Source organism: Monodelphis domestica, chromosome 7 (genome assembly GCF_027887165.1).
Source record: "Monodelphis domestica isolate mMonDom1 chromosome 7, mMonDom1.pri, whole genome shotgun sequence".
Classification (NCBI taxonomy): domain Eukaryota; kingdom Metazoa; phylum Chordata; class Mammalia; order Didelphimorphia; family Didelphidae; genus Monodelphis; species Monodelphis domestica.
In genome coordinates, this window is record NC_077233.1 from 191,041,494 (window position 1) to 191,055,666 (window position 14,173).

Here is a 14,173-nt window from a genome sequence, read left to right on the forward strand (position 1 = left end):
GCGCAAGAACCAGATTAAAATGTACTTGGAAATGCTTAACAAAAGAATCAAAAACACTACAAAACACAGATAACATTACTTTTTTAAAACTTTTTTTTAAAACTAAGGCAATAGTCAGAGATTTTTATGGATGGATTAGTTTTTATAATAGCTACATGTAATTTAATGACTTTTTAAAAGAATCATTTTCATCAGTCCCTCTGATCTCCACCCTTATTTTACTTCCCCTTCTGCCCCCTCCCTTTTTATTCCCCTCTTATATTTTTATGGTCTATTATCCCCCCACCTTCCCTCCTGTTTTGTAGTCCCCACCTCGGTTTTTCCTTCTCAACTTCCCTATAGGGTAAGATAGAATTTGATACCCCAATGGATATACAAGCTCTTCACTCTCAGAAATTATTCCACTAAGAGTAAGGTTTGAGTATTACCTATTAGCACTCTCTTCCTCTTCTTCTTATAATAATATTCTTCCTCTCCTCCTCCCATGCACCTCTTTGTGTGGTATAGATAATCCTATTTTTCTTATTCCTTCAAGTTTCTCTTGGTGAATTCACTTGTGAATCCATCAGGCTCTGGGAATTTTTTCTTAGGGAGTTCAGTGATGGCTTGTTCAATTTCTTTTTCTGATTCGGGATTACTTAAGTATTCTATTTCTTCTTCTGTTAATCTAAGCAATTTATATTTTTGTAAATATTCACCCATATCATCTAGATTGCTGTATTTATTGCAAATTTATAATTGAGCAAAGTAGTTTTTAATGATTGCCTTAATTTCCTCTTCATTAGAGGTGAGGTGTCCCTTTTCATATTGTTTTAGTCAATAACAAGGAGAAATTCAACATTTTGTCATTCAGCTATTTGACACAAATATTTGAGCCAAAAGGCATAATTGGATATTCATAGCAAGCTGGAGTTGTGCAGCTTCATTTCTCTCACTTTTTACCTAACTTTGCTCTTTATAAAATTTATAATATTACATTGTGATGACTTATAGTTTTGGTATGTATGAGAGGAAAGCAGGACTCCATTTCTCCCCCTCTATTACAGGTACTATACTTGTTCTTTGTATTTGTGTGTCCATTTGTATGTACACTTATCCACCATTGGAGTCCTTCATTAATCCTTTATCAGGATGTGGAGGTGATCCTGAGCTCTTGAAGGCTATGCCAGCATTATATACTGTGAGTACCAGCTTGGCAATATGTCTGTTATGAACTTCATCAAGTTCAACAAACTTCATTACATTGATTATGAGATGATAACATTGGGGTTCTTAGAATCTAAGAAAGATAGAGTAATACATGCATTCATTTTCTGGATATCTATATGTATTTGTGTATATTCATATTTTTCACCTCAAATTAAAATTCTGATTTACTTTTCTGAATAGTGAAAATGATTCTTTTAAAAATCATTAACATTACATTTAGCTATTGTGAAAACAGCTATATAAAATCATTAAATCATAATTAGTGAGATTAATTATGAGCTAACAATACTTTAATATGAGTATTCCCAACTACTCCGAGATACCTTATTTTAATTTTTTCTCTTTTATTGTTATAAAATTGATAAGCATTAATAAACATGAACATTTCCACATGTAAAGTTTCCATATGAAACTGTGAATCACCATTATATACAGCTTTTAAAACATACATTTTAGAAATTTAGCATGTGGTTTCAACATTTCATTGCTTGTTTTCTTTTGGCTTTATTTTTGAAAGAAATCTATTGCTCTGGCTTTTGTCTCCTCAGAAAAAGAAAACCATGACCCTTCCTGTACAAACCACCTACACCAACATCTGTATTTGGTATGTTGTCCTGTAAAACGACTTTAAAACGACAACAACAAAACCAACCAACCAAAGTTGAGTTGCAAAGTATCAGAATAGTATCTTTGACCATTTGTATAAATTACTGAGATGGAAGCCATATTGAAGAAAGTTTTCCTAATTTTAAGATATGGAATAAGTGTTTGCATTAGCATTTATACATTGATTTGGGAACTGAAGGTTTTCTTATTAAATATCAGAAACAAGCCATTTTATCTTTCCCACACATCAAAACCCCAAACAATTTTCTTTTATTAGCATGAAAATTAAGTATAATGAAAATTGGGAAAATCACTAGAAAACAAGGAATGTTTCATTTGTAGAACTGAAAGACAGTATGGTATAGAGCAGCAGTTCTCAACTTCTCAATTTGTAGCAATGAGAATACATAATGCATATCAGGTATTTACATTCTGAATCATAACTGTAGCAAAATTACAGTTTTGAAGTAGCCACCAAAATAATTTTTTGGTTTGGGGTCACAGCAACATGAGGAATTATATTGCGGGGTCACGGCATTAGAAAGGTTGAGAACCGCTGATATAGAGGAAAGCATTGGTCTAGGAAACAGAAGATTTGAGTTCAGTTTACGGCTCAGACATTTGCGAATTGTATGATTATGGGCAAGATGTTTAATTTCTCTGAGGATTGATTTCCCCACTGGTAGTATGGGCTTGAGAGTATATTTATTCTTACTTCACAAGCTTAACAATAACAAAGAATCTTATTAAAAACCTATAACTAATATGGTCTTCTTCAGATAATCATCAAAATGCATAAACTTTGTGTTTAATACTTTCTTAAATTTTATAAATTTATAATCAGTATTTATTTAAATTTTGCACAGAGTTGTCTTAAAATTGTACATAAAAACATTTTGCTTGAATATCTAAAAATGAAGAACTAGAAATTAAGGGGTTGCCCATCAGTTAAGGAATGGCTAAACAACTCGTGGCATATGATTATGATGGAATACTATTGAACCATAAGAAATGATGAGATTAATTCCAAAAGACATTGAAAGACCTACATGAAAGTATAAAAAGTGAAATGAGTACAATGAACAGAACATTATCTACAGCCACAGAATTAATGTGTGAACAATAAGTTGTGAATATCCACCTCTAGAGAAGGAACTGATAAATATAAATATGAAAGACATAGTTTACATATATATTTTGTGTGTGTGTGTGTGTGTGTGTGTGTGTGTGTGTGTGTGTGTGTGTGTGTGTGTGTGAATTGATGCCTTCCCTTATGTGGGGAGGGAAGGAGTGAGATATCAGGGAATTTTAATGTAACTAACAACCAATAAAATTAAAAAAAATAAGTTAGTCAAAATCTAAAATACTGAGAAAGGAAGTATTTTTAAAATCCCACCAACTTAATTCCTTTTTCAGAACAATAGATATATATTTAGGGCAGCTAGGCGGTATAGTGGGGAAAGTGCTGGGCTTGGAGTCAAGAAAACTCACCTTCTTAGTTCAAATCTAACTTCAAGATACTAGCTGTGTGACTGAAAAAGTTGCTTAATCCTGTTTACCTCAGTTTCCTCATTTGATAAATGAGCTGGAGAAGGAAATGTCAAGTCACATCAGTATCTTTGCCAGGAAAACTTCAAATAGAGTCATGGAGGACTAGATGTGACTGAAGAGCAACAGCAGATATGTTTTTAGTCTTACATTAATAGGTGTCTTCATTGCATCACCATATTTATTTCTCTTTGTTAAGTCTAAAATATGTATATTTCTAGTCCTCTGTGGCAAAGGAGTTAATTCAATGGTATTTTCCTCTTGCAGAGAGAAAAAAGGCATCTCATTCTAACTTTCCCAATTTTATTTGGCCCTTTCCTCCTGCCAACCAATGTACCAGAATCTCAAAATAAGAAGGAAGCCGAGTTCTACTACTGGCTCTGCAACTAATTAGCTACATTACTTTAGGCAAGACACATCTCTTCTCTAGGCATTCATTTCATTTTCTACAGAATGTATGATACAGGGGTGGTCTTCTAGGACTAACATTCTCCAATTCCATATACAATACTTGAAATATCTTTCAATAGGGCTTTTGTTGGTATAACAATGCTTGCTCACTTAACCCTTCTTGATCTACATTGGATGACAATCCCACATTAAGCATGTGTTGAAACAGGAAATGAAAAATAGTTATTGAGCATTTCAATATTTCAATTACCATCAGCAAAACTTTAGCAGCAACAAGAATGTATTAAACACCTACCACCTTAAATATACTTTAAAGAAGTAAAGGCAATAAATACTCAAAGAATTTATGGTATAACTGGGGACTAGCTAAGATAATAATACTGATAATAAGATAAATAATTACACAGAATAGAACATGCTAAGTGTTAAATCAGTGATACAATTAATGAACATCATGAGAACTTACAGAGATACCACTATGGAGCAAAATGATTGGAAAATTAACCTCACACCTGGCTTTTGAAGGTAGACCAGAATCGAGATAATGTGAACAGTTGGGCAGGAGTATATTCTCTGTAAAAGATACTGTGCAAACAAAGACATGGAGATGAATATTCACGTGGTTTATTTCCAGGAAACTGAGTAGTTCAATTCAGGTGTAGAGAGGATTCCTGTGGAGAGATATATAACATGAATGAAATGTCATCCTTTGGACCATTTTTACTTGATCTAGATAAGTTCTTCACTCACTGAAATGACAAAATTTCAGTTGAAAAGAACCTCAGAAGTCATTTATTCCAACCTCTACCTGATTAAAATGAATAAATAAATATCCCTTCTAAAATATAGATAGCAAGTAGTCACTCAGAGTCTGCTGAAAGTTCAGGAAAAAAGGAGAACTGAGAAGTCATTAAATTTGCCAATTAAGATATCTTTAGCAACTTTGGACAGTCCAATTTTTAGGGATGATTAGGTTTACAAGCCAGAAGAGGGTTTAAAAAGAAGAAAAGGAAAGAAAGTAAAGACACTAACTCTAGAGTTTTTTCAAGGAATTTGACTGAGATAGGGAAGAAAAATATAAAATGAAATCTAGTTAGGGTGGGTAGGACCCAATGAGGATTTTTTGTTTGTTTGCTTTGATTCTGTTTTTAGATGTTTTAGATCTAGTTTTATGAGATGTGTACTTTTGAAGACAGCAGGAAGAAATAAGTAGGGGAAAGATTGAAGATGTGAGGGTTGAGGATATTAGGGGAGACAATATACAGAAGATATGAATCACATTTGGGAAATGACAGGTAATCTTTTTTGCCAGGATCATAGAATGCATGAATGAGAGTAGTAAGAATTAAGGCTGGAAAGACAGTTTGGAATCATATTGTAGAGTTCCTTGAATGATAGAAAACACTGTTGGTACATTAGCATCATCCTTTTGTAAATTGAATTTTGTAACACTTGCCATCTCCACATAGATCAGTTGATTACTTATAGGGAATTACAGTGAAATTTGTGGTGGCAAAAAAAATGGAAAATGAGGGGATGCCCTTTGATTGGGGAATGGCTGAACAAATTGTGGTATCTGTTGGTGATGGAATACTATTGTGCTCGAAGAAACAATGAACTGGAGGAATTCCATGTAAACTGGAATGACCTCCAGAAATTGATACAGAGTGAAAGGAGTAGAACCAGGAGAATGTTATACACAGAGTTGGATATACTGTGGCACAATCAAATGTAATGGACTTCTCTATTAGCAGCAATGCAATGGTCCAAGACAATTCTGAGGAAGTTATGAGAAAGGACACTATCAACATTCAGTGAAAGAACTGTGGGAGTAGAAATGCAGAAGAAAAATATAGGATCAATCACGTGCTTCAATGGGGATCTGATTGGGATTTTGGAGTTAAAAGATCACTTTATTGCAAATATGAATAAGATATAAATAGGTTTTGAATAATGATACATGTAAAACCCAGTGGAATTGCTTGTCAGCTCTGGTAGTGGGGAGGGAAGAGGATGGGCAAAATCATGAATCATGTAACCATTCTAAATAAATAAATAAATTACAGAAGTTGAAAAAAAAACAAAAGTACTAAAATTTCTTATTTATATGCTTTTAACATTTGACCTTGCTGTTTTTATATATAAAAATCTATTTATTTTATTTTTTATTTGAAAATTTTAATTTAATTAATTGATTTAGAATATTTTTCCATGGTTACATGATTCATGTTCTTTCCCTCCCCTCCTTCCATCCCCCTCCCATAGCCAATGCACAATTCCACTGATTATTACATATATCATTGATCAAGACCTATTTCCCTATTATTGATATTTACATTAACGTGATCGTTTAGAGTCTACATTCCCAATCATATCTCCAACTACCCATATGCTCAAGCAGTTGTTTTTCTTCTTTGTAAAATCGACTTAAAATAGATGTATCAAGACTATGCAATTGGATTTGCATTTTAAAAGGCAGATAAACAATAAATAATATTAATGCTCCAAAACAACATGCAAGATAAGCTATTATTATTATTATTATAAATTAGATACATATGCTTGTGAAATTCAGTATGATTCAATTCAATGAGTATTTACCAAGCATTTATTATGAGTCAGTCAGTGTGCCAGGTGATAGATTTAAAGACAAAAATGAAAACAGTCCCTGCCCTCTCTAAGTTCCTGTAAGAAACTTTCATTCTATTTGGTTCTTTTGAATAGGTACAAGGCTAAATGTCAAGTTGATCTTGAACCCAGGTTCCAAACCTGTCACTCTAAGACATTCAATTCAATTTGATGCACATTCATTAAGTAGCTACTATATTCAAGCCCATATGCTAGGTGCTGGGATTGCCAAGAGGAATTAGAGATGGATCTGCACTCACAAAGATTATAACATTGTAGGAGAAATAAGATAAATATACAAATGACTATATTACAAAACATAGTATGATTAACTGCATGGGAGAAATACAAAGAACTGTATTAGAGAAAAGATGGAGCTGGGGCATCAAAGGAAGTTTCTTAGGGATGCTGACATTGAAGTAGAGCCTTGAAGGATGGGTACAGACTTCAATTTTCAGAGATGAAGGAGTACATTCCAGGCATAGTAGACAGAATGAACAGCTGCAGGGAATTAAGAAAGAGTGAATCACATTTGGGAAATGACAGGTAATCTTTTTTGCCAGGATCATAGAATGCATGAATGAGAGTAGTAAGAATTAAGGCTGGAAAGACAGTTTGGAATCATATTGTAGAGTTCCTTGAAGGATAGAAAACACTGTTGGTACATTAGCATCATCCTTTTGTAAATTGAATTTTGTAACACTTGCCATCTCCACATAGATCAGTTGATTACTTATAGGGAATTACAGTGAAAGTAAACCTCATATAATTCAAACTAATATTAATGTGCCTGATTTGTTGCAGCAAATACTACGTCATTCCCGAGAAAACTCAACCAAGGTAATATTCCTCATTACTGATGGCTATTCCAATGGAGGAGACCCTCGACCAATTGCAGCTTCTCTACGTGATTTTGGAGTGGAGATCTTTACTTTTGGTATATGGCAGGGTAACATCCGAGAGCTGAATGATATGGCTTCCACCCCAAAGGAAGAACACTGCTACTTGCTTCACAGTTTTGAAGAATTTGAGGCTTTAGCTCGTCGAGCACTTCACGAAGGTAATAAAATTTTTCTAAATACAGAGTGACCTAACTTCAATAGCCTTAGTAGCATATTTTTAAAATTTTTTCATATTTTCATTCATCTTTCATTCATCATCATTCATATTTCATATTTTCATTAACTCCAATTTATGTAATAGTCAAAATAATCCCAAAGGTATTTCAGTATATACATGCATTCACGTGTACACAAATATATATGTGTTGTGTATGGGTACATGCTTGAGTGTACATATACATATATGTATATTATGTGTATGTATACACATATATCTTCTATGCATAATAAGGTTTAGTATGCATCAAAAGTCCTAATCTAGGAGTCATTAACTTTATTTTTAAAATAACATAATAGAACTGATTTTTATAATACATTTCAGTATAATTTTTTCTTTTATAATTCGGTATATTTTATCTTATGTATTTAAAAACAGTATTCTTAGGAGGCATCCATAGGTTTCAGCAGACTACCAAAGTCCAGGACATAAAAAAATTAAGAAACCCTAGTATATATGTATATATATTTTTTTGTAAATGGCTATCAAAGTTCTAATCAACCGTTAAGAGCGCATTTACTTAAACTTGTTTCCCAGTAGTTGTGGTGGATTCATGTTGATCGCTTCACACCTTGTCATATGTCCTCTTTGACTCATTGAAAAATACCTAGGTCAAAGAACAAATAATAGAATAAAATATTAATTTAACACATTAATATTTATGGAATCTTGCCAGAGCTATGCTTACAAGCAAATTTATAGTTCTCCTATCCTAAAAGGAGAAAGTGAAAAAAATTAATGTCATTTAGATTTAGAGAAATTAAAATTTTAATGATCATATACCAAAAGCAAGCACAGAAGGAATAAAATAAGAAAAACAACTAGATTATTTTAAAACTGAAATGATGAGAAAAGCAGAGTTGAGTTTTTTAAAATCTTAACAAAGTATAATTAGCAAATATCAAGAACATGAAAAAAATTACCAAAATAAGACCTGACAAATCCCAGGAAATATGAAAAAATAAGGGAAATTATGAGGTTATTAGGTATACATAGTTCCCCCAAATTGAGAATTTTTAAATATACAAATTAATCTTTAAAAATCATAAGCATTTAAATGGACACAGCAACTTTGCCAGCTAAATAAGTACATTTAAGAAAGAAAATTAAATAGGTCATTGGGGTAACAGGAGTTGATGGGTTCACAACTCAATTTGATAATGCATTTGAAGAAAAACAATCATGTTTTATGAACTATTTTTGAACATAGAAAAAAATATGGCCCTAAAACCTGTCTAAGTTAATGAAGCAAAAGAACAAATTATCCTCAATGAACAACTATGCAGAGAATTATAATTTGTTCTGGAAAACACAATATTCAAACATTTAAAATCTACTTCATCATAAATAAGTATAATTTATGGCTAATTATTAATGAAATGATAGTTTAAATTTTAGGAAAAGTAAAAGGATGAGTAGTTATTAGGGAGTTTCCTATATCATTGAAATAAAAAGTTCTGTCCCTATCCCTATAATAAAATATATCAATGAGAAAACATATACCTGCATATATATCATTTGATTAAATTAAGATATAGTAAACTTATTTAAATGCCATACCCACTTACATTAAAAAAAAAACTAAATATAGGAAGACAAAGGGTTTTTCCCCCTAAAATGATAAAACTCAGCCTCATTTTGTCCTGCAAACTTCATTTGTGAATGCTCTCAGAATGAAGTAACTCGGTTAAGTCTCATATAAGCATTTCCAGAGACTTTGCATCCATCATTTTTACTTGTTTTTTTACACACTGCTCAAAATCTTTGGCCATTCTCTCCTAGGTGTTTGATAAATGAATATTCTAAACCAGTATTCCACTTGACTACTATCTCCATCATCCTGGCAGGGAAATGATGTCAATAATGATTTAAAATGCTGATATTATTCAAGTTCATTTGTAAATTTATGCAATACCAATAAAAATGTCAATGAAATACTTCAGAAAATTAAATGAAATGATAGTAAAGTTTATGTGAAAGAACAAATTAATAAGAATATAAAAGATCTTATAGCAATGACCAGTATGGGAGTGCTTTGCATGATAATACATGTATGGCTAAATCAAATTGCTTACTGTATCCAAATGGGAGAGGGAAAGGAGGGAAGGAGATTATTTGGATCTTATAATTTTGGAAAACATATGTTGAAAGTTATTATTACATGTCATTGAGAAAATAAAATATCTTTGAATAAAAAAAGGAATATAAAGGAGATTTGTGGAAGAAATCAAGATTGGGGAGCCTATTGAACTAGGTCTCAAATTATATTATGAACTGATTTAAAAGAAAAAGAGAAATTTTCATTTTTCATTGGAATAGAATAAATAATTTAGAATTATAAGCACAGACCACTTTATCCTTTTATCCAGAGTTATAACCAAATAAGCTAGTGTTTGATGGATGCAGGATTATAAAATATTCAGAAAATAAGACATTTAACAAAAACTACAGATACAATTAATAGCATTATGGTCAAAAATAGGATGAAAGGTTAAATAAAACTACATAAGAAATTCAAAATATAAATTACTCTTATAAATCTTAAAATAAAAGATCTATTTATCTTATGCCAGGAATATAATTATAATTGATCAAATAAATGGAAGACATTGAAGACCAAATAAAAGACTTTTGTCATTCAAAAATAAAGGTTTGGTTTATTTTGCCTTTTTTCTTTTCAGAGTAAAAGACAGTGTATATAAAATTGAAAAGGGAAAAATAACAGATTTGGTGAGAACTTTGTGATAATTACAACAAATAAAAATCAAATATCCAAAAAACTTTAAGAAACTGCCTTGAATTTAGCTTTCCTCAAAGATAAATGATCAAAGATCATGAATAAGCAATTTCCAAAGAAACAAAATATTAAGAACTATTTGAAAACAGCAGTAATAACTGATATTTATATAGCCTTTTAAGATTTGCAAAACTTTTTATATAGATCACCTCATTTGACCCTTGTAAGTGTCTCCATGAAGCAGGTAATTCTAATTTAGTTGTGTCTGACTCTTCATGACTCCTTTTAGGGTTTTCTTGGCAAAGATATTAGAGTGCTTTAACATTCCTTCTCCAGCTTATTTTACAGATGAGGAAATTGAGACAGATAGGGTTATGTGACTTGCTCAGGATCACAGGATAGTAACTTTGGCAAGATTTGAACTCAGGGCTTCCTAACTCCAGGTCTGGCACTCTATTCCCTAGATCCACATTGGTGAATCTATAACATGTGTGCCAAAGGGGGCTGCTCCCTTCTCCCTCTCTAAGGCACCTGAGGACATTTCCTCTCATCACTCACCCCTCTGCCTAGCAGCCCAATGGGAGTGCTTCCTCCCTCCCCTGTCTGGGGTGGTGGGAAGCATTTGCATGCAGCATGAGTATGATAATTTGGGCACTAGGTCTCTAAAAGATTCACCATCACTATCCTTGGTGATACAGTAGGTAATACAGATTTCCATTTTACAAAAGAGGAAACAGGTTCCAAAAAAATTAAGTGACTTGCTCATATTCACACAATTAGTATGGAGATAGAAGTGGAACTTAGATCTTTCTTGACTCTAGGTTTAAAATTTTTACACCACACCAAACTCTCTTATAATACAGTTGTGGATCGGAGCGCTTAATTGTAGAATGCCATATGGTGGGATGCTGTAAGAAATATAAAATCAATCATATTCTTTGACCTAGTGATCCCACTAGGAAGGTAAACTTATGAAAAAGGGGAAGTACTCAGCAGTTCTTTTCAGGATATCAAATCCAAAAAAAAATCCATATGTCTAATTGCTTGGTAATTGCTGAATATAATTTGGTCTGACAGCACATTTAATTGCACCATAGGATTTTAAGTATAACAAATACAAATAATTATAAAAAATTCATATGGAGTTATACAGAGTGAATTAAGGAGAATTAGGACAATATTCAACATGGCTCCTGGAAAGGTGGTTAATTAAGTAACCAGTTATATTCTCTCCCAGCCTGCTCAAAATGTAAAGGAAAAGAAACGGGGAAATGAGCAATAAAGGTTCCCATCTTATTTATTCTGGATTACCTTTTGGCTGAATTTCTGGTGGCCTTTAACAAGCAAGACAGATTCTCTAGAGAGTAAATGAAAACAGGAGACAGCTGAGGAGTGTGGCCTCTGCTAGTAGAAATGAGAACCAGCTCTTCAGGAAGAAATTGCTCCCTTTATCAGCCTCACTCTCACTACATAGGCAAATAATGACAGTTATAAAATCTGATACTATAGATAGGAGAAAAAATGTCTCAAGTAAGACCTCTGTTATTTTTTGTTAAAGTTAATATATTTGGCAAAGAATTAGGAATTGAGGGAAGGCCCATCAATTGGGGAATAGATCAACAAATTATAGTATATAAATGTGATAAAAATGATTTGTGCCTTAAGAAATGATGAGGGGGTGATTTCAGAGATACTTGGAAAGGCTTACATGAACTGATTTGGGATCTAATGAAGAGAACCAGAGGATAATTTACATGGTGACGACAATGTTTTAAAGATAAACAATTTAGAAGGATTTAGGAACTCTAATTATCATAATAACTAAGGATAATTCCAGGGGACAAGCAAGGTGAATGTGTTATCTACCTCTTGGAAGAGAAGTGAAAGACTCAGAATAAAGAATACGGCTTTTTTGGGCCAGTTTAGAAATTTGTTTTTCTTCTCTATAAATGTTTTTAATAAGGCTTTCTTTTTCTTTTTCAACTAGTAATTGGGGAGTGGGAGGGAGGAAATGGATTTGCTGATTGAAAAAAATAAAATTTACTTAAAAATAAAGTTAGTATATTTAAAACATAAATACTTTCAGTCAATTATTTTGTATTTGAAGAAATCAGATAAAAGAACCAGGAACCTAATTTAAATAAGATGACTTTACTAATACCCACAAGCAAATGACAAAATATTTGAATTCTCACATCTTGTACAGAGGCAGAGCCAGCATTTTTCTGGAAATCAGTCCATAGTCAAGACATAAGGTCTGCCAAATTAGTTTTCTTCACTACTCAACAGCAAACAGAACTTTGAGTCTCATACTGAATTTATTCATTGTTCTTGCTGCTAGGAATATCAGTTAGGTCTTCAGGCTAAAACTGTTAGGGCTTCAGACAGGAATTCAGACATGCCTCTCTGTAGTCAGGAGCTTGATTTCACTTCTTATTTGAATGAGACCTACAGCAGTCAGTGAAGTGCTGACTGACCATATGATGTAGCAGTGGAATATTGCTGGGGCCAAGCCCAGACGGACATGACTTAAAGCACTGGCCACATCTGGAGGCTCCCCATTTAAAGACTCAATTCCTATTGGAACCCTGACCCTGTGTAACCTGTGGAAATTTTGGATCAGGTTTCAGACTAAAATGATTTGGCTTCCTGACATGATATCCCATATCGAAATATGTGGAAATGGCACATATTTCAGTATGGAAAAACAAATAGTTGAGAATTATAGGGACTTTGACAGAACTAGAAATCTTCTTCCCTTTGCAAAAAGTAGGGGGTTCTGTTTTTATTTTTGGGAAGTAGATACTATAATGTTTATCTGGTGGCTCATCGTCCATTGGCTTTTGGTGTTTGTTGTTAACAGATCTGCCTTCTGGGAATTATATTCAAGAGGATATATCTCACTGTTCCTACCTCTGTGAAGCGGGCAAGGATTGCTGTGATATAATGGCAAGCTGCAAGTGTGGCATTCATACTGGGCAGTTTGAATGCATCTGTGAAAAGGGCTACTTTGGAAAAGGACTGCAACATGAATGCACAGGTCAGTCACCAACTCAGTTGTGTTTGAGAATCGAGAGCTGGTTTAAATTCAGATTACATACTCTCATTAGATGGTGAACTCCATGAGGAGAGGGACTATCTTTTGCCCTTCTTTATATTTTTAGTGTTTATTACGGTGCATGGCGCATAGTGGGTACTTATTAGATTTTTTATTTATTTGTTTATTGGTTTTTTGTTTGTTTTTTATTTATTTGTTATTATTTGTTTATTGATGGAATACTTCATGTGTGTAGGCGATCATATGGGTCACATGATACTACAAAATGAATTCCAATGTAAGTTTGACCTTGTAGATCCAAGACCATCTGTGGCTTCCAAGATGGTACTGGGATGTTGGTGGTTCAGTTGCCATAGAATCTTTTCTCATTGCCATCCCATATCTAGAAACTTATCATATGGAAATATGGTTACTTCATGGTTCATTAGGTGTTCCCTAATTTGTCTCCTCACCTCCAGTTGTAATTCATAGAGCACTGAGATCAAGATAATAGAATTCTTATAATCCTTCAGAGATAGTCTCATGTAGTAGTGAACTGGCCTTCGTGTCAAGATTATCTAGGTTCAAGTACCTCCTTTGATGTATTCTGTGTGATTCTAAGTAAGTTACAACCCCTCAGAGTCTCTGGAAATCATCTCTATAAATGGTAGGTGCCAATCTACATTAGTAGGAGGAGTCTCCTCATTGACAGTTTCCTACATTAATGAAATCACAGGGACAATTGGGCAGAAAATATCCACACAGGACCTTCTGCCTTGGGATCATGAGTTAGCATGGGTGACGTTTATCCTCTTGCTGTATTTTCATATAAAGCAGAAGTAGAGCAATATTTGATCAAGATTTGCTATTTTGAGAAG

The 14,173-nt window shown here is 33.2% G+C and overlaps 1 protein-coding gene and 1 long non-coding RNA gene across 2 annotated transcripts in view; one reads left to right on the forward strand and one right to left on the reverse strand.

The window, feature by feature from the left end:
- Nucleotides 1-14,173, forward strand: part of SVEP1 (sushi, von Willebrand factor type A, EGF and pentraxin domain containing 1) — a 341,958-nt gene that overhangs the window by 49,880 nt on the left and 277,905 nt on the right. The window contains exons 2-3 of the mRNA XM_001374596.5: nt 7,207-7,462; nt 13,122-13,298. Coding sequence (XP_001374633.2) covers nt 7,207-7,462; nt 13,122-13,298 — 433 coding nt within the window. The remainder of the gene's footprint in view (nt 1-7,206; nt 7,463-13,121; nt 13,299-14,173) is intronic.
- Nucleotides 3,240-14,173, reverse strand: part of LOC103097212 (uncharacterized) — a 56,916-nt gene continuing 45,982 nt past the window's right edge. The window contains exons 2-3 of the long non-coding RNA XR_001623435.2: nt 8,042-8,128; nt 3,240-4,445 (exon numbers count right to left, since the gene is read on the reverse strand). This is a non-coding gene — a long non-coding RNA (uncharacterized LOC103097212). The remainder of the gene's footprint in view (nt 4,446-8,041; nt 8,129-14,173) is intronic.